This window comes from Leucopleurus acutus (assembly GCF_964270905.1).
Source record: "Leucopleurus acutus genome assembly, chromosome: 3".
NCBI classification, from domain to species: Eukaryota; Metazoa; Chordata; class Mammalia; order Artiodactyla; family Delphinidae; genus Leucopleurus; species Leucopleurus acutus.
The window spans coordinates 53,600,099-53,627,877 of NC_139145.1; the positions used below are offsets into that span (position 1 = coordinate 53,600,099).

Genomic DNA, 27,779 nt, shown 5'->3' on the forward strand with positions numbered 1-27,779 from the left:
AGATAACAATTTAGTAAAACTCAGGCAACATAAAATGGCAGCCACAATATGACAACCATATGGTGCTGACAAAAACACTCTACAATTATTAGACTATATTTAAAAATCATTCTTTCTACCAATTTACAGGAAATACAGAGGATGCAACCAGCAAAATCCAGAGTCAAAACTCCGTAAGACAAATGACTGAGTTTCTTCAACAAAACAAAATTTAAGGAAAAAAAGAGGGTGAAGAAAGGAAGAAGAGAGGTAGATATATAGGTAAGTATGAAAGGGGAATTTAAAGATATAAAGAGACTTAAAAGACATCAACTTGGAGAACTTTTTCCTTCTTTTCGCTGTTCTGTATTTTCTAAGGTTTTTTTGATGGACATGTATTAATTCACTCTGAATTTTTCTAATTTTAGGAAACTAGTTTTCGTTTTGTTTTTTTAAATTTTTAATTTTTTGGCTGCGTTGGGTCTTCGTTGCTGCACCCAGCTCTAGTTGTGGCGAGCGGGAGCTACTCTTCGTCATGGTGCGCAGGCTTCTCACTGCGGTGGCTTCTCTTGTTGCAGAGCACAGGCTCTAGGCGTGCGGGCTTCAGTAGTTGTGGCACACGGGCTTAGTTGCTCCGCAGCCTGTGGAATCTTCCCAGACCAGGGATCGAACCCATATCCCCTGCATTGGCACGTGGATTCTTAACCACTGCGCCACAAGGGAAGTCCCGGAAACTAATTTTCTAAACTACTTTCTAATTAGTTTTTCTAATAGGAAAAACTATTCTTAAAAAGTTAAAGGAGCCAAGAGGAATAAAAACATAAAACAAAACAAAAACCTGTGCAAGAATGTTCACCGCAGCGTTATTTATGATAGGCAAAAAGTATTAACCATTTGCCTATTAATCCAAATATCCATCAACTGATGACTGGAGAAAGAAATATGATATATTCATAAAATGGGGTACTATTCATCCATGAAATAAAAGAGAAGTACTGATACGTGCTACAACCTGGAGGAACCTTGAAAGCATTATGCTAAGTGGAAGAAGCCAGTTACAAAAGACTACATACTGTATAATTCCATTTATATGAAATGTCCAGAATAAGCAAATCCATAGAGACTGAAAATAGATTAGAGGTTGCCTGGGGTGGGGGCTAGGGAGGGAAGCACTTGGAAGGTGATGACAATGAGTATGGGGTTTCTTTTTTGGAGGATGAAAATGTTCTAAAATGGATTGTGGAGACGGCTGCACAACTCTGACTACAATAAAAATCATCACATTTGTACATTTTAAATAGGTGACTTGTAAAGTTGGTGAATTACACCTCAATAAGCTGTTTAAAAAAAGTCAAAGGGCATGCACAATATGGATGAATCTCATAAAATAATGAGCTAACAAGGAAGCTAGACAAAGGACTGTATGACTTCTACATCCAGGAAGTGTCAAGTTTAGATTACAGAAGCTAAACTAATCGTTCTAATGGGTGATGGAAAACATAAAAAGATATCAAGAAATCCAAAGCAATATGGGTGAAGTCTGATTTAGCATCCTGCAGTACACTACCAAACATGATTTTAAATCTCAAGCATGGTATTTAAGTGGAGAATAAAGGAGTGCTCCCTTGCTATATAACTAAATAAAATGCTTGATTTGTAAATAAAAAAAAAGTCTATGTGATTCTTGTAACATAAAATGAAAAAAACAGGAGTACATGGTATTAGAAATAAGAGTAGTAGTAACCCTGGGGAGAGGGAAGGGAGAGAGAATGAGAAAGAGGGAATTTAAAAAAAAAAAAAAAAGGCAGTTCAACGAACTTGATTTAGATCTTGATTCAAACAAATGGGGAAAAAATGGACATTTATGAACAAATAGAAATTTAAACACTAAGTGTCTGATGACATTAAGAAGTTACAGTTATTTTTATACACGATAAGAATACTTGGGCTTCCCTGGTGGAGCAGTCGTTAAGAATCCGCCTGCCAATGTAGGGGACATGGGTTCGAGCCCTGGTCCAGGAAGATCCCACATGCCGCGGAGCAACTAAGGGCTCGTGTACCACAACTACTGAGCCTGCGCTCTAGAGCCCAAGAGCCACAACTACTGAGCCTGTGTGCCACAACTACTGAAGCTTGCATGCCTAGAGCCCATGCTCCGCAACAAGAGAAGCCACCACAATGAGAAGCCCGCGCACTGCTACGAAGAGTAGCCGCCGTGCGACACAACTAGAGAAAGCCCGTGAGCAGCAACAAAGACCCAACCCAGCCAAAAATAAATAAATAAATTTTTTTTAAAAAAAGAAAGAATACTTGAGGGCTTTAAAGATATAACCTTTTAGAGATACCTGCTAAGTATTTACAGATGAAATAATATGATGTCAGGAATTTGTTTAAAAATAATTTAAGAGGATCGAAAGTAGTTGAAGGTACAGAAAAAGACTGCCCATGGATCTATAATTATTGAAGAGGAAATGAGGGCTTCATGGGGACTCATTACATTTTGCCTTCTTTCAAGCATTTTCATAATAAAAACTTTTTATATAAGTTAAACAAAAATAATCTGTATTCTTTTCTATTTTAAATAAAATTTCCAGAACTTCCTGAGGTAAGGATATGTTTTTCCACAATTATGTAAAACTTTTACTCTGAAATGAGTTACACGGCACTAAACTGTCATATTTTTCTTGAACTAATATGAAGTATATGTAAAGACTTCATACTCCAAAACCTCTTACCTACTTTGAGCCTAGTATTCTAAGAATATGAAAAGTAAATTTCTTTATGGAATGAGATTATGACCAGACATGCTAATTTTAAAAGTTTTTCTTCTATGTTGTCCACCTGACTTAAATTCTTCTACCTCACATCTTCTTTTAGAAGTCTGATCATTACACACGTATTTAAGACTTTTAAATTATTTATTATCTTCGTCTATCAGGGCTATACAAGTCTGAAAGCCTCCATTCCACTGGACCATTTTAGATATAAAAGTATACTAAGCAGGTATGTGGATGAGGCAGGATTGGCCCTGGATTGATGAGCTGCTGGGGTGATGAATACTGGGAATTCATTAAATTATTCTGTCTCCTTTTGATGTGTACCGAAAAGTCTCTAAAACAGGGTTGTTGTTTTTTTTAATTAAGTGAAATAAAGGTACTTTCAGAAAAACCAAACAGGGGAAAAACTGTGCCAGAGGCTCTCATATTTCCAGTCATAAATCCATGCAGTGGGTCTAAGAAAAACTGCCTTCTAACGTTTCAGATGATTGTGATATACTGTGAATAAGGAATTATAATATCAAAGATCCACTATTTTCATGATTATTCTTTTGTATGTTCATGAACTCAGACAGACAGGGTAAAGGGTTTGATGACAGCTAATTATAACCACAGCAAATTCAGAAGTGATTTTCCAAATGCAGATAGAACACACTGTGCTTCATAAATTATGGCACATATATACCAAGTGTTTTTCCAGCCCCAGGATGAGTTGTGCCAATGAGCCAACTTCTCTCACCCGGTTCCCTGTGTGACCAATAGTTTTATTGTAAAACTGATGGTACTGTGTAGCTGGGGACCAAGGGAGAAAGTTAAAACAGCTAGTCCTCAGATTTGCTCCCGTGCTCAGAGCAACTGCATCAACTGAGCACAGACCAGAAAAAGAGATAATTAGCCAAAGACAGTGCTACCTCAAATCCCCTTCCTTCAATGTTATCTAACAATTACTGTAAACTATTATATTTACACACTATTCTACAAGCTATTATTTGTTAGTAATGACAATTAAGTTACGTATAAAAGCTTAGAAAATGGGGAAAATGCCAGACAGCATCATTTGGGGTAGTTATACATATACAGAAGCTGAAATCCATTTTTCATAATGTTCAAAATTAGAATTTACTACAAAGATACAAAATGAAATAGTGCAACAATTTGGTTTTTTTAAACTGTTCTTTCAAAACTCAAAATAATGCAATTGTCCTCATATTCAAATGAGCTGTCTTTCAAACAGACACTTCCAATCCACTGACCTTCAATGACTGTAAAAAAGGACATACGCTGCAAAAATTTTAACTTATTATAAAAAGATTTAACATATACCTTTTTTTAAGTTCCCTGACCAGGGATTGAACCCACACCCTCGGCAGTGAAAGCGCGGAGTCCTAACCACTGGGGAGCCAGGAATTCCCTAACCTATACCTTAAACCAAAAATTATACACTATCAATTATGGAAGTAAAGTTTCTTCCTATTTCCATTACTTGAAGAAACATACTGGGAGCCCCTTCTTTTTTTTTCTTTTTTAATTGATGTATAGTTGATTCATAATGTTGTGTTAATTAGTGCTGTATAGCAAAGTGACTCAGTTATACATATATATATATATATATTCTTTTTTTAATATTCTTTTCCATTATGGTTTATAATAGGATATTGAGTATAATTCCCTGTGCTATACGGTAGGGCCTTGTTGTTTATCCATTCTATATATACAAGCTTACATCTGCTACCCCCAACCTCTCAATCCACACCCCCAGCCCCCTTCCCCTTTGCAACCACCAGTCTGTTCTCATGTCCATGATGCTGTTGCTGTTTCATAGATAGGTTCATTTGTGCCATATTTTAGATTCCACATATAAGTGATATCATACGGTACTTGTCTCTCTTTCTGACTTACTTCACTTAGTATGATAATCTCTAGCTGCATGCCCCTTCTATTTTAAAAAGACTTTACGAGACAACTAGAGAGCATGAGCCAAAAACAAAAAAGTGACAGTAATCTCAAGTGATCTTTTTTTTTTTTTAATTTTTTTGCGGTACGCGGGCCTCTCGCTGTTGTGGCCTCTCCCGCTGCAGAGCACAGGCTCCGGACGCGCAGGATCAGCGGCCATGGCTCACGGGCCCAGCCGCTCCGCGGCATGTGGGATCCTCCCGGACCAGGTCACGAACCCGTGTCCCCTGCATCGGCAGGCGGACTCTCAACCACTGCACCACCAGGGAAGCCCAAGTGATCTTAATTAAGTATAGTTACATTTTGTTTTCTTTTAATGTTGGATCAGTTCAATCAAGCTAGCATTTAAAACTGTATCAGAGACTTCCCTGGTGGTCCAGTGGATAAGCCTCTGCGCTTCCACTGCAGGGGGCACGGGTCCAATCCCTGGTCTGGGAAACTAAGATCCTGCGTGTTGCATGGTGTAGCCATAAAAAAAAAAAAAAAATGAGGATAAAAATGTATCAGAAATGACAACTAAATGCAACATGTGATCTTCAGAATGAATCCTGTACTGGAGACAAAAAAAAACATGCTATAAAAAAGAGACTCTGTTGGGTCGATTGACAAAACTGGAAAACAGTAGAAGAAGACAGTAGATTGAAGTGTTTTATTGATGTTAGGGGACTTCCCTGGTGGTCCAGTAGCTAAGACTCCATGCTCCCAATGCAGGGGGCCTGGGTTCAATCCCTGGTCAGGGAACTAGATCCTGGATGCCACAACTAAGAGTTCGCATGCCGCAACAAAAAGATCCCACAAGCCACAATGAAGATCCTGCATGCCGCAATTAAGACCCAGTGCAGCCAAATAAATAAATAAATATTTTTTTAGAAGTGTTTTATAGGTGTTAAACTTACTGAAACTGATAACGGTACTAAAGCCATCTAAGAGAATATCCTTATTCTTATGAAATACACAGAGTATTTGGGGATCAAGGGTCATGATGTATCTGACTTACCCCCAAATGATTCAGAAAAAATAGTTCTGGGTGAGGATATATAAAGAGAGCAAACAGGGCAAATCTTCAATAGATGAATCCAGGTAGATGACAAACAGGTGTTTTGGGTAGTATTCTTTTAATTTTTCGGTTTAAAATTATTCCCAAATAAAAAGTTTATTAAATAGTTATAACAAAAACAAAAGTTGGGAAATACCTCTATATAATAACCAACATTTATGTGCCAGGCACTGGACTAGGGTGTGGGGTGGGGGGTGGTGTATAAATCTCATTTAATTCTCAATGAGATAAGTACTACTATGATCATCATTTTGCTGATGTGAAAATGAAACAAAGAATAACTTATTTTAAAGCTACTATTTTAATTCATACAGCCTAATTTTGGAGCCCATATTCTCATCATGTAATACTAAATACTATGACATCTATATATAAAAAGAATTACAAATGAACTCCGTAAAATTTCCTCCTTGGTTCAAACAATTAGACTACCATCTAAATCATGTTTTTATACTTCAACACTGTAAAAACATTTATTTTCCTTTTCTTTCCTATGTTGAAAGTGATGTTTATAATTCCATTAACTAAAAAAAACTATATGGTTAAAAAAGAAGAAATGGTTTCTCTTCACATGAAAATGATGTAATGATTTCTCTTGAGGTTTCATTAATACTTTACTTTCAGTCAAGCCTATTTTTTTTTTTAATTTTATTATTTTTTTTGGCTGCGTTGGGTCTTTGTTGCTACGCAGGCTCTCTTTACTTGCAGTGAGTGGGGGCTACTCTTCGTTGCGGTGTTTCTCATTGAGGTAGTCAAGCCTATTTTTAACCAAGTTTTCTTTTTCTAAAAGTCACTGGAAAAGATTTCCCTGAACTCCTCAATATTACTAAAATATTTCTTGTAACACTAAACAAGCTATCTGAAATTCTTCCAACTCCTCAAGTCCAAGGAACTAAGAAGCCCTGATAAAGAATCTGCACCATGCCCAAAACCCAGAAACTTCCATCAAGAGAGCTCTAAAGAGGCCAACTACCAGCTAAGAATGATACTGGTAATAAGATCTAAGAAGCACCCACAGGCAAAAGAAAACTCTGCATTACCTCTTCTTTAACTTCTTCTTTTTCTTGGACTGGTGGTTTTGGCTCAGGCTTAACTGGTTCCAAAGGTGGAAGGTAGTTCTTAGTATAGAGACTTTCAAATAGTTTATCCACAAAACCTGAAGTCTCTAGGAGAAGAAATAATATGTGTTACACAAACAAACACCAAAAGTTTGACAACACTATTGGCAAAGCTGAGGAAAGTGGGACACCTCATACGCTGCTGGTGGAACTAAAAATGAGCCTAACCCTTATGGGGGAGAACCCCTCTTCTGGGTTTTAAAACCCTTTGAACATACTTGCACATGTACAGAATGTTTTATATGCAAGATTGCTTGTTTGAGTATGTAAAAGATTGGATACAACTCAAATGTCCATGAATAAGAGACTATTTAATAAATTATATGACAACTGAACAGAACAGAGTGGCTATAAAAAGAATGCGTACTGATAATATCAACTCTCAAAGATATAAGATTAAATATTTTATCTATTTATACTTGCATTAAAAAAAACCCTGAAAGGACATAAAAATGACAAGTTGTGCACTGGAGGTGGGAAGGGAGCAGATGAGGTGAGAGAGACTTTTCATGGCATATCATTATATTGTTAGATTAAATGTACTGCCTACTCAAAAATTTAATTAAAAATATTTTTAACTCAGTTGAAAAATAAACTTTGATATGAGAAGTGATATGAAAATATCATTTTGTGTTTTACTTAAGGGATGCTCTATTTTATAACTCTTCAGACTAACTGAATGGGGAGGAACAGATGAATTTATTACAAATTAAATGTCAAAATATTTATATTATGTTATTCAAACCAAAGTTAAATCACTTTCATTGGTCCTACCCCTCAGGAACAGCTAAAGAGCATATCAGAAGTACAACACAGACTCTGCTTACACTGCAACTATTACACATTTTACATAAATAGCTATTTCTAAAATGTCAAATTAATTTTTCTTCAGAAAAGCATCTTTTCATAAACTTTTTTATGCTATTAATTTGTGCAGTAAGCATTTTCCATGATTATAAAATTGTGAGCTCTTGTTACACATAACTTTAAGACAAATTAATCAGACCGTTCAAAAGTCTTCATGTTCAGAAGACCTTCTTCATATGCTTCTGTATTTCTAAAGCATTTTTTAAAACATGTACTACTTTTATAATTTAAAAGACATATATCATTACTATCTTTAATTAAAACTAAGTAATACAAATTAATACATTTAGAAAAGAAAATACTCATCGGTACTGGAAGAATCCTGTGTTAGATTTATTATGTATAAAAAGCCTTAAAAATGCCCCCCAAAATATGTAATCCTGTGTTTTAGATTGAGAAGCCATATTTACTACTTTTCTTTCTCAGTAAATATTTGAGTTAAAGGGTATCGTCTCATCACCAACAGCTAGATCAACTAGTAAGTATGAATTATCCACATTCCTGTTTGTCCGTTCAACAATATTTACTGAGTATCTTCTACATGCCAAGCCTGTAGGTTCTGAGTCACCAATCTCAACAAATGGAAAGACAAAGGGGAGGTGGGGAAAGAGATACACATAGATAAACAGACAAATAAACATATAACATGACAAGGAGTAACAAGTGCCATGAAAAAATAAATAAATAAAGCAAGGCTGGGAAGAAGAGAGAGTGATTAGGGGTATGGGGTATACTATATTGTATACAGGATGCTCAGGGGAAACCACTCGAGAAGATGACATTTGAGAAGAGACCAGAAACCATAAGAAACCATGTTTCAAGCAAGGGTAAACAGTGTTCAAAAGCCCTGAGCTGGGAACATGTCTGCCATGCTGAAAAAACAGCAAGGTAGTCAATGTGGCTAGAATAGAAAAAGTGAGGGGGAATGGTAGGAGATGAGGTCAGAGAAGCAGCAGGGAGGCCCCTAGTAAGCTCCGCAGACTACGGACAAGACTTTGATAAGATGATGAAGTTAAAGACACAAAGAGAAGAGGATCATGCCCATTTCTTCTTGGATATCAAGAAGCCCCGGCCAGGAAGAAGAAAAACAGATACCTTCATTGTCCTAATAAACAGTAAGAATAAGCAACTTCATTATCCTTAAATTGCTACCCCTCAACCATCAACCGGGCTCTACCACAAGCTGCAAGGGATTCATTCACCTAAAAAGCACTTGAGTTACCACTGCCTCAATATAGGAGAAGCAGAGAAGGAAAGGGAAAAAAAGTTTTGCCAAAATACACAATAAATAATTAAGCATGAATAGGTATATTCAAGTATTTAAAGGACCCTGACCAATTTCCTTCCTTTCAAGCTTTATCTTCAAGATTTTATCAGGAAGTTTTAAATTTAAAATCTTTACTTAAATACTTGGTTGAAGGCCTATAATAATTACCTTTTTGTAAAAATACGTCAAGTTGATCGGCACAAAAGGCTTTCAATTCTTTCTCAGGTTTGTCCTTCTTGACCAGTGCTACAACATAGTTGGCTAAGGCTGATGGGTCAGCATCACATCTAGTTAAACAAAGAGAAAACAAAAATTTTTAAACATTTTCTTCAAACACTGATGTCATTAATGAAGTCACCCCTATCTTAGAAAGCTTCAAGCCAAAAACTTTATTTTAAAAAGTGACTGCAAACAAAGGCGACTATTTTAACAAAGAGCATATATATAGTACAAGTAAGTTTTTCTTTTTCTGCTTATTCTTATAAAATAATTTGTCTCCTATTTTCAATGTTCTAATCATACTCAGAATTTTGGACCAAATCTACATTTATTTGCTCTCAGTGGTAATAGGGAAAGAGTGGCAACGGACCCTTAAGTTGCAGCTTGACTCCCAGCCTGCAGAAGCACTATCAGTATCCTCAGGAACTATTGGTTCCACATGATCAATGAGGAAGAAGCAGGGAAAGTGTGATGCGACAGCTTTCCCCATTCCCTATAACCCCAAGCACCAACATCTAAAAATGGCAATCAATTTCCACTACTAATCTTCTCAGTGAGTATCTTAAGGATCTTTTTAAGATAAAAAGTGAGAACACAAGAAGGATGTCACCTTAAATTTTATTGGCAAACACTTCAGCAGCTATAAGCAAGAAAGAAAAGATCTGGGAGAACAGAAAGGACAAGAGAAGTGGTGAAAGGGCAGCATAGATAACCTTTGTCTACATCACTTTTTCTTTTTTTTCTAGTCAGTAGTAGTAACCTGACTTTGACATTCAAAATTATCTCCTATGCCAGGGCAGCACATGATCCTTGAGTAGCAATTTGCCAGACTTAACATTTTATATATATTACATGAAATAGAAAGTTTCCATTTTATAAAAAATATTTAGGGCTTCCCTGGTGGCACAGTGGTTGAGAGTCCGCCTGCCGATGCAGGGGACACGGGTTTGTGCCCCAGTCCGGGAAGACCCCACATGCCGCAGAGCGGCTGGGCCCGTGAGCCGTGGCCGCTGAGCCTGCGCTCCGCAATGGGAGAGGCCACAACAGTGAGGGGCCCGCGTACCGCAAAAAAAAAAAAAAATTATACACACACTTATATATTTATATTCTATTTTCCCCATAAATGTACACTTAAGTAACATATCCTTTGTGGCTTCACAGCACTGTTGTGAAGGTAAAATGAAAAAATTCAGAATGACAGTAAATAAAATCATTATGCAAGCAAAGTGATCATATCCCTATAATACACTATTCAAATCTAAATCTTATTTTATAATCCTTGGGCCTCTACCATCAATCAGAAAGTTAAAAAGTTTCAGTTCAAGGTATCAATCACATTTCCAATAACTTTATGAGATTACTAAATAAAAAACAAGCACCAGCACCCTTACTTCCTTTCTAGTGTAATGTATACTTTTAAAATTAATAATTCCAATAAAATAGCAGACTTTTTCATTGTCAATATTAACACTGTTTCAGGCAAGGCTGGTTCTTTAAATATCCATGCTCATTTATGTACCAAATTCTAAGAGAGCAAATTGCAATTTTGTCAATTTTACAAAACTCAAAACTATAAAAAAAAAAAAGATGGGCAAAGGTCAAAGTGCACTAGGAGTATAAGTACACAGATGATGAGCTACATGTTAATTAAAAGAAAGCTGGAATTTTTAAGTAAAAACTATTACATTTTGGAGAATTATGAACAGATTACCTTAGTAAATCCAACTGCTAAATTCTAAAATGGATATATAGCATTTCCACTTTCAAAAAATGTTACCCGGGCTTCCCTGGTGGCACAGTGGTTGAGAGTCCACCTGCCGATGCAGGGGACACGGGTTCGTGCCCCGGTCCTGGAAGATCCCACATGCTGCGGAGCAGCTAGGCCAGTGAGCCATGGCCACTGAGCCTGCGTGTCTGGAGCCTGTGCTCCGCAACGGGACAGGCCACAACGGTGAGAGGCCCGTGTACCACAAAAAAAAAAAAAAATGTTGCCCATGCCATGCCAACCTTGGCACCTCCATAAACACCTTAAAATAGAGATGTGTAGATAGACTTCATTTCACTCCTGAGGACAGTAAGACCTTTGATCAGTATAGTTCTAATCAACATTCAAATGGAGGAGAGGAAAAAGAAATTACATCTCTACCTTTACTTAGAAAGTTCAGATCCTGGATAAGGAAGATATTCTAAACACAGAGAGAAAGGATTTTTTTAAATAAGTAAGAATGGAAGAAAAGAAGCAATGTTATTTTCCCCAATGTTATAGGGACCTTCAAGGAGTCTCACGACCTAACAGGTATTAACACTGGGTAATAAAGTATAGATATAATAGATATATAGATATAGATATAATAGATATAAAGATATATAAAGATATATAATATATATAATATATATATAAAAAGATATATAATAGATATAATAGATATAAAGTATCTAGTGAGAAACAGGCAAAACTCAGATTACTGGATATATGAGGTGAGTTAAACAAACCCAGATATCTTATACATATATTTAGTATTCAGACTCTGAAAAACAAATGCAGAGTTAGGTTGCTTCTGATGAAATACTTCTTGATGTGACAGTGTTAAAACTCAAGATGGGGGACTTCCCTGGTGGCGTAGTCATTAAGAGTCCGCCTGCCAATGAAGGGGACACGGGTTCGAGCCCTGGTCCGGGAGGATCCCACATGCCACGGAGCAAATGAGCCCGTGCACCACAACTACTGAGCCTGCGCTCTAGAGCCCACGCTCTGCACCAAGAGAAGCCACCACAATGGGAAGGAAGCCCGTGCACCACAACTAGAGAAGGCCTGCGAGTAGCCAAAAAACCTCAAGATGAATAGTTACAAGAAGGTAAAAAAGTAGAAAAAGACTAGACACCAAGAAAAAAGAGTGATCACAGATTCTAAATATTTGTTTAATGTGAGTGAACAACTGACTGTTAATAACTGATAGTTAGAATTCTGCACCAAATACAAAAGCATGTTTACAGACAAAGGAATGGGACCATTTAAATTTAACAGCTCCTAATACGTATCCATAAATGCACTGTGAAGGAAATTGCCAGTCTGAAATAATGAGTCATGTTGAAACTTAAATACATTAGGGAGTTTTTTGCTGTAATTTTCTATACCTTTATGATTGCTCTTATTTATTCTTTCATCACCACTTACCATATAATCTTTAAAAACTGACAATTACAATACAGTAGCAGCTATGGTACCAATACTAATAGTAGCCCAACAAGACTTCTAGAAGTGTGTCACAAAAATCTGAGCATGGTTAAGATCCTTGATAGGATCAAATGCAGGGCCACTTCCTACTTCTCTTACACAAAAAGCACTACCCAAGAAGAGTATTTAAAACCTTTTAGCTCTTCATTTGTAACCAAAACTTATGGAAATTCATTTCTGTTTAACTACAGGGACAAGTACATTTTGGAAAGAAAGACATTTTAAAATTCTGGAGCCATGGCTATGTTAAATACACACGTTTCTAGACAAAAAGGGGCTTCCATTATAACAAAGAGATTAGAAAAGGTAATAATATCCACCTAAAATTACTATTCTACTATAGTCTTTAAAAGACCCTAACAGCATAATCAATCAATTATTATTCATTTTATAGATACCTAAATCTGTAAATATGTAAAGACAAATCATGTGATCCATTCAAGAACAGGCAGACAGCTTACCTGTGGAACTAAAACTCAGCTGCAATTCCATGCAAGTAAAATCTATCACAGCATATACATTTTACTAATGTTTATCTGCACAACAAATTAATGTGTTATAAGTCTCAACCAATAATCACCTTTCAGTTAAAATAAAGAACCAACAAAAGAAATTTCCTAAGTTTAATGGAAGTTACAAATGAGGATTCCTTAAAATTCACATCTTGCATAATAATGTCCTAAGAACGTTTCAATTATCTATCTTTTAATTTAAAAAATAAAAATTGACTAGAATTAATTTTTATTAGGGGAAGTGAACAGAAATATTGTCCTAAAAATCTCTTATCTGTAAAAACCTCAAATTTGTCTTTTTCCTTCTAAATGAAATCTCCATTGCAGGTTCTGACACATCTACTGAGCTAGCACCTCAGCTTTACAGATTTAGACATATACCCAACCCCAAGGACAAAGAGTAAAGGTTCTCCCTTACCTTAAGCCCCAAGCCAAGAAACACCACTAACCACTTTAGGAAAAAGCCAAGGCTACCTAAACCTCGTCCATTTTCAGAAAAATCTACTACATGTTTCTGAATGTGTGCTGTTTTACGTTCTACCTCAGTGTGATTTTTGTTTCAGAGGTGAGACAACTAATGACTACGCTACTGGGCCGCAGGAAAAAAACCTGATCCTAACGTGAATCAAAAGCCATTAAAAATGTTCATACTTAGGACTTCCCTGGTGGTGCAGTGGTTAAGAACCCGCCTGCCAATGCAGGGAACATGGGTTCGAGCTCTGGTCTGGGAAGATGCCACATGCCGCGGAGCAACTAAGCCCACGTGCCACAACTACTGAAGCCTGCACGCCTAGAGCCTGTGCTCCGCAACAAGAGAAGTGCCCGCTCGCTGCAACCAGAGAAAGCCCACGCGCAGCAACGAAGACCCAACGCAGCCAAAAATAAAGAAATTAATTAATTAATTTAAAAAAAATGTCCATACTCTTTTGACTAGTAGTTGTACTTATGGGAAACAAACCTCAGGAAATAAAGCCAAACGTAGAAAATTTTATGGGTACCTAAGAGACACTAAATACATATACATGTATTATATAAAAACAGCATTATTTTTAACAGAAAAAGTAAAGTCAAAGTAACCACTCTTATTGTTGAATGTTTATGAAACATTAGGCATCCAAAGTGGTTATAGAAACAATACACAAATATTAAAATGCTAACGTCAACTGGAGAAATCAAGATAAAAAATTTTACATTTGAGGGACTTCCCTGGTGGTCCAGTGGTAAAGAATCCGCCTCCCAATGCAGAGGATGCGAGTTCAATCCCTGGTCAGGGAACTAAGATCCCACATGCCACAGGGCAACTAAGCCCGCTCACCACAACTACTGAGCTCGTGCACCTCAACTAGAGAGCCCATGTGCCCTGGAGCCTGCGCACTACAACCAGAGACAAGCCCGCGTGCCACAAAGAAGAGCCCACGTGCCACAGCAAAGACCTGATGCAGCCAAAAATAAAAAAATTTTAGGGCTTCCCTGGTGGCGCAGTGGTTGAGAGTCCGCCTGTCGATGCAGAGGACGCGGGTTCGTGCCCCGGTCTGGAGGGATCCCGTGTGCCGCGGAGCGGCTGGGCCCGTGAGCCATGGCCGCTGAGCCCGCGCATCCGGAGCCTGTGCTCCGCAACGGGAGAGGCCACAACAGTGAGAGGCCCGCGTACTGCAAAAAAAAAAAAAAAAAAAGAAAGAAAGAAAGAAAAAAACTTTACATTTGAGTCTAATTACAGCTACATGAAAGTTCATACACAGAAGAGAAACTAGAAATAAATATATACAAATAATTTTATCCTCTTCTGTCCCTTCTACATTTTCTGTAACGTAATGCTTTTATTTCTACTTATAAAAAAGTAATAAAACAGGAAGTCTGACACTGAGATCTATGTTCAGAATATTCCTTTGATAAGAAAGTACTGGAAAAATAAGTAAAATCTGAGTTGATTTTATCAGAGTATAAGTGAATAAATAACTATTAATTTCTAAGAACCTGTTAACTCATATTAAGAAACACAAATATTGGTACTTCTACTTCTTTTCAAATGAAAGCTTTCATACTCCCCTTCATTAATTAGGGGCTTTCATAAATGAATATGATGTAAAAGAAAATATCCCTAGATTTATCTGGAGGGGAAAATATATGACTCTCAGTTGTATCTCATTGTGATACTTAGACTATGGCTCCTAGTGCAGTAGCCCCCAGCTAAGCACACCCAGAAAATTAGACTACTAAAACAAAATCTTACTTTTCTAATTGTGACCAACCTAAATATACATATAAGGACATTGATTCATTTAAACATTTACTGAGTCTTAACAAAATGCCAAGCATCTTGCTGGGTAATGGAATTACTTTGAGCAAGACAGACCTTGCCCTGCAGTCACAGGCTAAGAGATGGAAATGAAAACAAATAATTATAGTACAAAATATCAAATGCTTTAAAAAAAGAGATTAATAATGAAGTAACAACACTGTGAGAGGATGAGACAAGACAGTGGTAGGAAACATAAGGCTATAAAAGCAATATATGGCTTCTAGCCTACAACAATTGGGCCAGGGAGAATGAAGTCAGAAATATTTAGGAGGCGGACCAAAGGACATAAGAACAAATACCTTCCTAACTTAGTATACTATAACTTGCCAAGAAGTCTTCCGGTCAAAATAAGTCTCTTTCTGTGAAATAGTGAACGGCCTCCTTAAACAAGTCCCACAGGACTTTAGAGGCACACTATTTCTATAAAGCCACTACATATATTTCAGAAAATTATCACTACTTTTTGATCTTAAGAACATATTTACAAAATACTCATTTTACCCTTGTAGTTTATTTATCAGGGAGATGTGATCTAACAGCTGCTACATGGTGATTTTTCTTCCCATCTGAGCAACTGCAGAGATTACTAGTCAGAGTTAACCTGATAAGGACTGCAAACCTATAAGCAGCATGTAAACTTTAGAGTTCAACCCAAGTATACACCCACTGACCACGGAGTCATAAAATGACCTAAATGAACCTTATTGCTGCCTTTTCCATCATACTCAGAAATGAAACAGTCAATCTCCTGGTGCATTTTTTTTACAAAGACCTGAACTCACAGAAACTGCACACCAAGTCCTTTCCCTAGCAATTCTTGTCCCTACCTATAGGGCCTGTAAGGAGAATCTAACCCTGTCATGCACTAGACTGATTACTTTGTAAGAGGTAGCAGCGCTTAACATTAGTAAGTAAAATATTTTTGCAAAAAGAGTTCAACATATTTTGACATTTCAAAAACCATAAAATTTCATTTATATTTAATGATTCTGAGGTACACAAAGCACTTTTTATAGCCTGCATCATAATACTCATATTAACTCTGTTTAATACAGGAAGGTTAGACAATCTCTCCAAAGTCAAACAGTGAATCACATAGAGAACTAGAAGCTAAATGCCCTAAGTCACATAATGATGCTCTACTAAAATAGATACATGATAGATAAATAGATGGATACAACTGTCTAAAAATATTACAAACCCCATCATTCTTTTTAAAACATATTATCAGGACAATTTTTTGTTATTCATAGCTTTTTTTTCTTCCAGTTTTATTGAGATATAATTGACATACAGAACTATATACATCTGAAGTGTACAGCATTAATGATTTGATTTACATACATGAAATGATTACCACAATAAATTTAGTGAACATCATCTCATATAGACACAAAATAAAAGAAAAAATACACATTTTTTCCTCGAGATGAGAAGTCAGGATTTACTCTCAACTTTCATATGTAACGCAGCAGTATTAATTATATTAGTCATGCTTCACTTCCCTAGTACTTATACATCTTATACCTGGAAGTTTGTGCCTTTTGACTATCTTCAATTCCCCTCCCGCCACCCCCCACCTCTGGTAACCACAAATCTGATCTCTTTTTGTATGAGTTTGTCTGTTTGTTTTTGAAGTAAAATTGACCTACAACACTTATGTTAGTTCCTGGTGCACAACATAGTGATTCAATATTTCTATACATTACAAAATGACCATCACAAGACAAATTTTTACAATAAGCCTAACAGGCAGCAGTAAATTAGATGTATTTGTACGTATTTAACGTATGTAATATAAATAACTTAAAACATTCCTCATTAAAGACAGCATTTTTGGTAGAAACGCATGTTTGTTGTTGAAAACTGCTTGCCTGAACATTTCCTAAACTTGTAGAAATTTCTCTAGTGATTGATTTATCCCCAAGGTTTACTTAGACCCTTACCTTTAAGGAGTCCAAATACTTAAAATGAGCAATTATTTCTAATATAAAGAAACCCAACATGTCCTACTTAAGCATAATCCCTACACAGTCTCTATAACTAGGATACCTAGGAGGTTTTGAAAGTGAAAGATGAGGACCCCAAAGAAGATCTGTGAGTTCAGTCTGTTCATGCAGTGGTAGGAAGAGACAAACTCCTTGACTAAGATGGTTTCTCTCCCCTTTACTACACTGCCAACAAAAATGGTACTGGGTTTCTCATAGCCAGTTAAGGAGTCATTTCTTCTAGCCTTCCTCCTTCTGATTTTCCTCTAGTAAAGTAATAGATATGTCCCACACCTACAAAAGGAGTGGAACGAAACAGATAAGCTCTAACAGCATGAGATTTCTTATTTGTCTACAGGGAATAATCACATACAAACTGGACTGGCTTAGTAATATCCTGTTACGTGCCTTCGTTTCACTATGACGAGGTGGACCATGCTTAAAAATCCCTAAAAATCAAAAACTTTTATAAATTTAGTTAATTTTTTTTCTTTTTTTGGTCACCCGTGTGGCTTGCAGGATCTTAGTTCCCAGACCAGGGATTGAAGCTGGGCCCATGACAGCGAAAGCTCAGAATCCTAACCACTGGACCGCCAGGGAACTCCCTAAATTGAGTTAACTTCAAATTAAGCTAAATAAGAAAGTGCAATAGGAAATGATGTACACAGCTACAGTATGATTCCAACATATCCACTGCAACTACATTATATGAAAGCCTAACAACTGCTCTGAAATGCTATGTTGTAGCAACATGCCAATCTCCTATGAAAATTTTCTTGAATCTGGAATATGCAAAAAGTAAATTTACAAATACAACCCACTTTAGCATATCATTTATTACATTTTAGGATGTCTAAACGAAAAATAATCTCCCATGACAACATACTAAGAATGAAAATATACGTGACCTCGGCATTTGCATTTACTATTTCTTATTAACACCTTCATCCAAAATCATTACTTATATGAGTTAAAAATAAGTATTTTAATTTTGTAGTTCTAGGAAAATCATTTGTATTATTAAAGTCTAAGCAGTGACTTTAGATCTTTTTTAACCCTAAAAAAGTAACAAAATTTTTATTAAAAGAAAAGATGCATGATGTGAGCTCTAAGTTGAACATATAACTCAAAACAAATGGGGACACTAAACAGAAATAATCATTTCGAAAGATAATTTTTACCCATGAAAATTACAGAATATCTATGAAAAAATCAGTGTAAATAGTCAAAAAAAACCCTAGTGAAAACACCCTTAGGAGGTTTAAGTTCCCACCCAAACTAAATTCTGACATTAAGAAAGAAACCAGGGCTTCCCTGGTGGCACAGTGGTTGGGAGTCCGCCTGCCGATGCAGGGGACACAGGTTCGTGCCCCGGTCCAGGAAGATCCCACATGCCGTGGAGCGGCTAGGCCCGTGAGCCATGGCCGCTGAGCCTGCGCGTCCGGAGCCTGTGCTCCGCAACGGGGGAGGCCACAACAGTGAGAGGCCTGCGTACCACACAAAAAACCAAAAAAAAACAAAAAAAAAAAAGAAAGAAACCAAAAAACATTACCCAGACCAAAACATTTAAGGGAACTTGAAAAAAAGATAGCAATTAACTATAATGTTAAAACTTGTCACCTTCTACCCAAAACATAAAGTACACATTTAATACTTTCAAAAGGATCTCTACCAAAAAACTAAAAACACAAAGGTAAACCATATTCCAATAGACCTTTTTCTATTTCTAGCCTCTTCCATATATGGTCAATTTCACTAAATCTACTTCATGATTTCCCACCTTCATTTCCATCTTTGTGCTCCAAGCTTGTTACTGTGTGTAGGGAAAGTATGATGAACACTCAAGAGGCCCATATTCTTCTATAAAACTTTCAAGGGTGTCCAGAAGTCCCTTTCACTTTAATCAGACCATCACTAATGTAAAACTCAGAGGCTCTTAGTGTACATTTATTCATACCTGTGCTCTACTCACACACTCCTCGTCCTCAGAAAGCAAATAAATATCATTTCAGACATCAAAATGCTCCTAATGCTGTCTCCCTTTCCCATTCTACTTCCTTCACAAGGCTGACACACTGGACTACAGATGAGTCTTCCTAAGTGTTACCATCCCAACCCAAGAAACCAAAACGACAAAACAACAAAAGTTAGTTAACAGGGTTTCTCAGGAGGACAAGGAAACACACCAACAGGGAAGTAGCTGTCTCCCAACAGCCCCAACTTCACCATACCTCCACACCTCCCCAACTACCCCTTCTTTCTGCCTCTGCAAAAACTCAATTTTTCCACTAAAGTGATCTGATCTAATGAATCAAAGCCTACCCTTCTCTTCATCTACCCCTTTTCTTTCAGCCAGAAAGCCCTCCCCTCCACTAGGAGGATAAGTAAGAAGAAGTGACAAGGGGGCAGCAAATGATCCCTTCCCATGCCTTCCTTCCCGAGAGAGTGAGATAGCACCTCTCTCCAACCCTCCCTCCAGCTTTCCCTCTTTGCTCATGGAGATATGCTTCCGAGACTACCTGTGCCCCAGTGTCCCAAATAAGAACTTCACAACCCTGTCCCTTGAAAATGATTATAAAACCAACCAAAAGTTGATACTGCCGCTATTCCTTTCAAGGGTCCCAGCAATATTTCCACAACACTACCCAAAATATTTTTTAAAAAACAAGCCCTGCACCGATAATCCTACACCCCAATATCTTCAGTTGCCCTCTCAGGACTTACAAAACTCATTCTTCCTACTACCCCCCCCTTTTATCACTCCAATACCTGTATCCAAAAATCCCTAGAAGCTGCCGGTATACCCCTTCCAGCTCGTCCTCCAATAATATTAGATACCAGGGTAGTCCTTTCAACCCCCAATCAAACTTACAAACATCTCAATTTTCCCAATCCCTAATGGTATTTAAAAATCATCAGCTCTCCTGGCACTATCAACTCCTCAATAATAACATCCCTCAATAGGCTTATCAGGTTCCCAATAATTCCTAAAACATTTCGATGCCCACAAATCCCTTTCAACTACCCTATTTTAATTCAATACTCTTGAACCTTTAGAACTCAGTACTTGCTATACATCTCTCAATGTCCCTACTCTCCCTTTCTCCCCTCATGTTTTCAAAAGGTCCTCGATACTCTGCTTCTAGATCTTTTAGTCCCGTAATAATATTATTTGTAAAGCCCTTGATATCCTGATACTCCCTTCAAGATCCCGATATTCAAATTTTAAAATCCCTCGACAGCCCCGCTTTCTCCCTCAGTTCTCAAAGAGCAATGTTTTAAATTCCCTCACTTCCTTCAGCCCCTTTGAGCACCCCAATATTTACATTTAAAAAACCCTCGCAGTCCTCCCCGCACTCCTCCCCACCCCGGCCCCCCCAGCCACACCGCCTCTACGCCCCTGGCTCTCCCTCCCCCCCACCCTCACAATGGTGATAGTACTACAGAGAAGACGTCGCCGGGACCTCCTGACCGCGGCCCCTCCGCTCCGCCCTCCCCCACGCCGTTTCCCCTCCCCCCACACCCCCACGGGCCCCCAACGCCCACGTTCGCCAGCCCCGGCCCAGCCTGCCTCACTCACATCGGCTCCAATAACTTGGCCAGCCAGGACTTGAGGGCATCCACATCCTCTATGAGCATGGTGCAGGGAAGGCGGGCTCCGCCGCCGCTCCTGTTCGGGCCTGCCGCGGGTCGCCCCTCGCCGCCTCCTGACGCCTTCTTCACAGCCCTCAGTGCCCCAGCCCACCGGGCATCTTAGGAGACTTCAACCTACTCCCCCGGCCGGGGCCTAACAGGAACTAACCCAAGAGCCCTCACTCAACGTAGCACGACGGCACGAAAGGGCGGGAGACAGCGTCGAGTGGCGGGCGCGGGAACCAATAGGAGACAGAGGGGCCGTGCGCGCAAAGCCAATGAAAAGGCTCGTTCGCCCCGCCCGCCTGTCGTACCCAGTGGAGGAGGAGGGATTTAGCAAGGTAGGTAGAGAGCTTAAGTGAACTCTTGGTGCAAGATGGTATCTTGGAGAAGGTGCTGTGGCTCTTAAAGGGGCCGCGGCGCCTTTTTTTTTTTTTTGACCACGCCGCCGACCGCCGCGGAATGCCGCTGTCTGCTGCTGGAAGTGCGTGGGGGAACCCGGCGAGACCCTCAGACTGGCTCCTTCCTCTCGTTTTTTCCTGGAAGCACACACTCGTGTCCCGAAATGACTCAGCTGTAGTAAATCTGCAACACAACGTGAAATACGTTCACGTTCGACATATCGTACAGAACGAAAAATTTTACTTTTTTTCCTCGTACGCTCATTTTGCTCGGCACACATACCGGTATCTTTTGCTGCTGTGCTTAAATTATGCAAAATGCTATGGCAACCATGCCTTGGACTCCAATAATCGTCATTTTTAAAACGTGGCGCAACGGTTGTAAAAAGCTGAGGCCATTTCAATTTTACCAGTATTTTAAATATATTTTTTATTTAGGAAGAAAAAGGATTCCAATTTTTACAAAAATTCTCTCTTCATTGCCTATCTAAAATTCGGTGGGAGTTTAGTGCAGGGAGGATTTTCGTCAGAAAAAAAGTTTTTAAAAATAATTTTAAAAAAATTGAAATCACTGAAATAGTTTAGTCTGTACTAGATGAAAAATCCCTTTTGGAGTTTTGAAATGACTGGCTTGGCACTGGTGTTAGAATGTTTATTTAACAACAAATACTGAGCACCTGCTATACACCAGCACTGTGTAAGGCGCTAGGATTCCAATGGTGAGCAAAACAGAGTCCCTCCTCTTAGAAAGCTGAACAGTATATGGGATAATGCATTATAATCATAACACTATGAAAAATACCTGATGAGCACACACCTCATATAAAAGAGACGGGTCAACCCAAAATAAGCAGGCATGCTATATATATATGGAGCAGGTGTAGGCAAACTTTTTCTGTAAAGGGCTAGACAGCAAATATTTTTGGTTTTGTGGGCCATGAGGTCTCTGGCAACTACTCAACTCTGCCCTCTTGGCATGAAATAGGCCATAGGTAATATGTAAACAAACGATTATGGCAGTGTTCCAATAAAACTCATATGAAAATTTCAATTTTAGAGAATTTTCGCAATATATCGTTCCCTTGATTTTTTTTTCAACTATTTAAATGTGTAAAAGTTATTGTTACCTCGCAGGTGTCCAGAAACAGATGCCAATATGGTTTGGCTTGCAGGCCGCAGTTTGTGGACCCCTTACCGTAGAGTGATAAAAGCGAAGTGCACTTAAAAATCATCTAGTGAAACTCCTTCACTGACACCTCCTCCCCAACTTTGCGTATGAGAAAAAAAGCCCAGAGAGACTGAGGATTTACGCAGAATTGCACATCTGTCAATGGAGCAGAAGTAACATCCACATCCTCCAACAGCAAGCCCAGAGCGTTCCCACATTCAACTGTTGCCTCTTCTTCCCTCTCACCTCCCCTTCTTGCTTTATGCTTATCCACATTTTCCCTTTACTTCTTTCCACTACAGAGATAAAGTGTTACCCCCAAATGACAGAAATTTTAAAAAGAGAAATGTAAAAGTGATTTGATTAGGCCTAGGGCTAGGCAAGAACTTGATAGTATGATTGATATGGAATAGGAATCGTCTTTATCACAGTAAATCACTCCTCTGCAAGAATTTCAAAGTACTTTTCAAATGTATTTATAGAACAAATTTTTCAAGCCTTACTTCAGAGGTGAGGGTGTTGAGATACCAACTTCCTAGAGACCAAGGGCATTATTTAACCAAAAACAGAGAGTAGAACAGACATGATTACAGTAGCAATATCTGGGTTTGGAGACCCTGGATAATTTATTCCTTTCCCCCTATTTTTCAAATGTGATGCTACTACTTTTATAAACTGAATAGAATAAAATAGATAGATGGATATAAACTAGTATTTTGAATGTAGATGTTGAACTCCAAACTGTGTCTTGAGAAAGTGGCATCTATAGAAGAGTTGCTTTTCCAGAAGTGGAAGTGGGATACAATACAGGCAATCCCACTCCCATGCCCGACTCACTCCATTTGCTAAACAGTTGGTTCAGATTTGGTCAGTAGCCATGGCCCAGAATTTTCCATATACTTTATTTTTTGTATGCACAGAACTGACTCATCTGAAGTCCATGAATGAATGAGGCACTGGTTTCAGTCATTCAGTTATTGGGCTACCCTGAAGGCAATGCGTACACATATGTACTAGTTCAACACACCTATACTTAGTGCTGGTTACCAGGTACCAGATTCTGTGTTCTGGGCTGGGGCAGAGACAAAAGTTTAAAAAGTTATATCCATTCACTGCCTTTCGGGAGCTCAGGTTCTGGTGGTCTAAAATAGTCATGCACTGGAAATGATAATCAAACCCAAAGTTGAGTACATACCCTGTACTGGCCCTATGCTAAATATTTCAGTGTATTTCTGCCTCTCATGCTCACAGTACCTCTGTATAGTAAGCAATATTCATAGACAAGAAGATTGCATCCCAGAAAGTCATGAAGCTAATGAGTGAGAAAACCCAGCCGTGACCATGAGTGATTCCAAAGCCCATACCTGTAACCTTCACTTAATCACCTCACTTGCAAACACTGACATATGAACTATGTGGTTCATTCAAATTTCATTCAACAAATATGTATTGAGCCCATTATCATCTATTAGGCACTGCTCTTGGATAATACAGAGTAAAACTGATTTTAAATGAATGTTCTTTCCTTAGTTAATTAAGGTGGACATTAAAATGGATACTTGACAAATACTGACTTTTCTCTCAGTTTATTTATTTTCACATGAGGAGAAAAAAAGAGATGCCAGTTTATCAAAGACAAAAGAGATTATTAATACGGGGCATTGAAAAGAGTGAGTAACACTACAAGAAGAAAACACATCTAAACCATCCTTATTCAAACCAAGTTCACTTTCTTGGCTTGAGGGTAACTGTGCCTCCACCAGGAAGAACTGTCAATGGTGTGATTTCACACAAGTGTTGACAGGATTAGACAGGCTTTCCAAAATCAGAGTGTATTGTGCCCACTTTTTTGAAGGGATTATGGGGAGTTTTTTGGTCCTTATTCTCCAACGTGTGGCTAAGAATGTCCCAGATGTACAATAAGAGAAGTTGAGGGTCATTTCTGAATTTTCTCTGTGAACCTTACAATCACAATTTGCTTCCTTTACATGCAGTTAAATTAAGCTTTGGTGGAATTTCAAACTAGGAAGCTCATGCTTACAAACAGACCCTCTCATGTCTGTACGTTTGTAAATAATCAGCTAATTGAACAACACATGCATCAAAATATCAGTCTCTTCTGAGTCTAGGTCACCTGGAGCAGCCCACCTGGCTCAGAGAAAAGTCACTTCAGTAAAAGTCACTTGAATCTTAGTTATGCAAAGTCAAGGTGAGTTGACAGCCAAATAGTCTGTCAGTCAATTGGAATAGTCTCTCTTCGTTATGGAAATGACAGTTTGTTTTCCTAGGAGAACTACATTAAAAGGGATTTTTTAAAAAGTTGCTTCACACTAAATACCTCTAAGAATAGCTAGGACTTCCCTGGTGGTGCAGTGGTTAAGAATCCGCCTGCTAAGGCAGGGGACACAGGTTCGAGCCCTGGACCAGGAAGATCCCACATGCCACGGAGCAACTAAGCCCGTGTGCCACAACTACTGAGCCTGTGCTCTAGAGCCCGCGAGCCACACTGAGCCTGCATGCCCTGGAACCTGTGCACCGCAACTGCTGAGCCCGCATGCCACAACTACTGAAGCCCGCGCGTCTAGAGCCCGTGTTCCGCAACAAGAGAAGCCACTGCAATGAGAAGCCCGCTCACCGCAACGAAGAGTAGCCCCTGCTTGCCACAACTAGAGAAAGCCCGCGCGCAGCAACAAAGACCCAACACAGCCAAAAAAAAAAAAAAAAGGCTAACATAAGAAAAAAAAACAAAAAAACCTGACAGTGCTGAATGCTGATAAGGAGGCAGAGAAACTGGATCACTCACACTTCACTGGTGTAATGTAAAATGGTAGCTACTCTGAAAAACACTTCGGTATTTTCTCTAAAAACTAAACATGCAACTACCATATGACCCAACAATTACACTCCTGGGCATTTATCCCAGAGAAATGGAAGCATATGTTCACACACAAAAACCTGTTCACAAATGTTTAGAGCAGCTTTATTTATAATAGCCCCAAACAAGAATCAGCTCAGATGACCTTAAACAGGTGAATGGTTAAACTGTGTGACACAGCATACCATGGAATGCGATTCCATGCTTCCCTCCAACAAGGAAGGAACTATTGATACATGCAACAATTTGGATGAATTTGCTGAGTGAGGAAAAAAGCCAATCCCCAAAGGTTACATATTGTATGGTTCCATTTATATGGACATGTCACTATTCTGATTGTCATGTCTGACATGTCAATGTCAATATTCTGATTATGATTTGCAAAATCATAAAACTAGAATTTTGCAAATGTCGCCATTGGGGGAAATTAAGAAAAGTGTGCAAAAGTTCTGTCTGCATTATTTCTTACAACTGCTTATGATTCTACAATTATCTCAATTTAAAAGAAAGTTGCTTCACACATAGAGAGCAGTGTCAACAGGGAGAAAAGGTTGAAAGTGGCATCTCTGGATGTGTGTGTACCAGAAATAGTCCATGCCCCATTCTCAAAGATCTTCATAGGGACCTCAGTCTGCCATCCTTACAGATTAGAAAAGCAAACAGGAGGAATGTGCAAAGCTCCACTGCAGTAGGGACTTTTTTTTTTTTTAAGCAGGAAATAGCAACAGTAGACTGACAAGACACCAGTTCCCTCTGGTTATTCCTCTGATATTAGAAGACAACTGCCCTCTCTTCCTTGGATTGAATAAGCCCCTTGGGATTGGGACACATCAAATAATAATAACTCATACTCCTTGTGTGCCAGGCCCTCTGGCCAATGAATTCTGCATGGATTAACCTCTTTCAATTCCTGCATTCAGCCTTTCTTTCTTTCAAGAAATATTGATTGCAACCCTATCATAGGCAAAGCGCTCTTATAGGCCCTGGGGATACAGCAGCGAATGAAATAGGCATTCTCTTGGAGATCTATTTTAGCAGGAGGAGAGTGATGACAAATAAAGAACTATATCATATGTTGGGGGGGATACATTCTATAAAGAAAAATAAGGCAACGTGATGGGAGAGAGAGTGATGGGGAAGGACTGAGCAGTGGTCTGGAGGGTGTTAGTCATATGGATATCAGGAAGAAGAGCTTTTCAGGGATGTGCAAAGATGCTGAGGCAGGAACTAATTTGGCAAGTTTGAGGAAAGGAGGAAAGCAATAGGGCTGGAGCAGAGTGAGCCAGGAGGAAAGTGATGGTAGAAGAGGTTAGAGAAGTAGTAAGAAGCCGGATCATGGGGTACTTTCTTGGCCATGATAAGGACTTTGAATTTTTATTCTGAGTGAAACTGGAAGACACTGAAGGTTTTAAGCAGAGGAATAAAATTGTCTGATTTAGTTTTTTATTTTTAAACATGATAACTATGGCTGCCTCATGGTTATCAGACTGGAGGGGACAAAAGTGGAGGTAGGGAATCCAGTTAGGAAGCAATAATCCAAGCGAGAAATGATGGTAGTTTAGACTAGACCAGCACTGAAAGAGATAGTAAGAAGAAGTTGGATTCTGGATATATTTTCAAAGTAGAGTCAATGAGTTTTGCTGACAGATTAATTGTTGGTATGAAACACAAAAAGGAATCAAGAATGACACCAAGGTGTTTGGCCTGAGATGGGGAAAATGAGGGAGGAGCAGATTTAGAGAATGGCTGGTAGATCACGAATTCAGTTTGGGACATGAATTAGACATTAGACATTGTCTTAGACATTGGACACAGTGGTAGCCAGCCTCCAAGATGGCCCCCAATGCTCCTTACCTTGTAGTTTTCACACCCAGGTATACTTTGCTCCCACATTGGATCAGGGCTTGTCTGTATGATCAACAGAATACACTAGAAATGACAGTCATTGACTTCCAAGACTCGGATAAAAAGCATTGTAGCTCCTATTTTGGACCTCTTGTTCTGGGGAAAGCCAGTCATCATGTCCAAAGGCACTCAGTCAATCCTTCGCAGAGTCCCACATTGAGAGGAAGTGAGGCATCTTACCAACAGCCAGGACTAACTTTCTAGCCTTGTGAGTGAGCCATGTTTGAAGCAGATCTTCCAGCCTGAGTAAAACCTTCAGATGACTGCAGCCCGGGCCAGCATTTCACTGCAATTTCATGAAAGCCCCAAGCCGGGACTACCCAGACAAGCTGCTTCCAAACTCCTGACCCACAGAAATTGTGAGTGATAATTAATGGCTATTATTGTTTTAAGCCACTAAGTTCTGGGTAATTTCTTAGGCATGATAGATAATTAATATAAAACTCCAAGTAGAATGCCAAGTAGACAGGTGAATATGAGAGTCTGGAGCTCATGAGAGAGATTGGGCCTTGTGTTAAAAACTGGG

The 27,779-nt window shown here is 38.7% G+C and overlaps 1 protein-coding gene across 4 annotated transcripts in view; it reads right to left on the reverse strand.

Annotated features, from left to right (window-relative positions):
- LOC309959632 (RNA-binding protein 27) overlaps nt 1-21,044 on the reverse strand; it is a 65,239-nt gene extending 44,195 nt beyond the window's left edge. For all 4 annotated transcript variants that reach the window (XM_082835985.1, XM_082835983.1, XM_082835984.1 and 1 more), the window contains exons 1-3: nt 20,852-21,044; nt 9,187-9,305; nt 6,807-6,931 (exon numbers count right to left, since the gene is read on the reverse strand). In XM_082835985.1, coding sequence (XP_082692111.1) covers nt 6,807-6,931; nt 9,187-9,305; nt 20,852-20,910 — 303 coding nt within the window. In that variant the 5' untranslated portion in view covers nt 20,911-21,044. The remainder of the gene's footprint in view (nt 1-6,806; nt 6,932-9,186; nt 9,306-20,851) is intronic.
- Between the last annotated feature and the right edge of the window lie 6,735 nt (nt 21,045-27,779).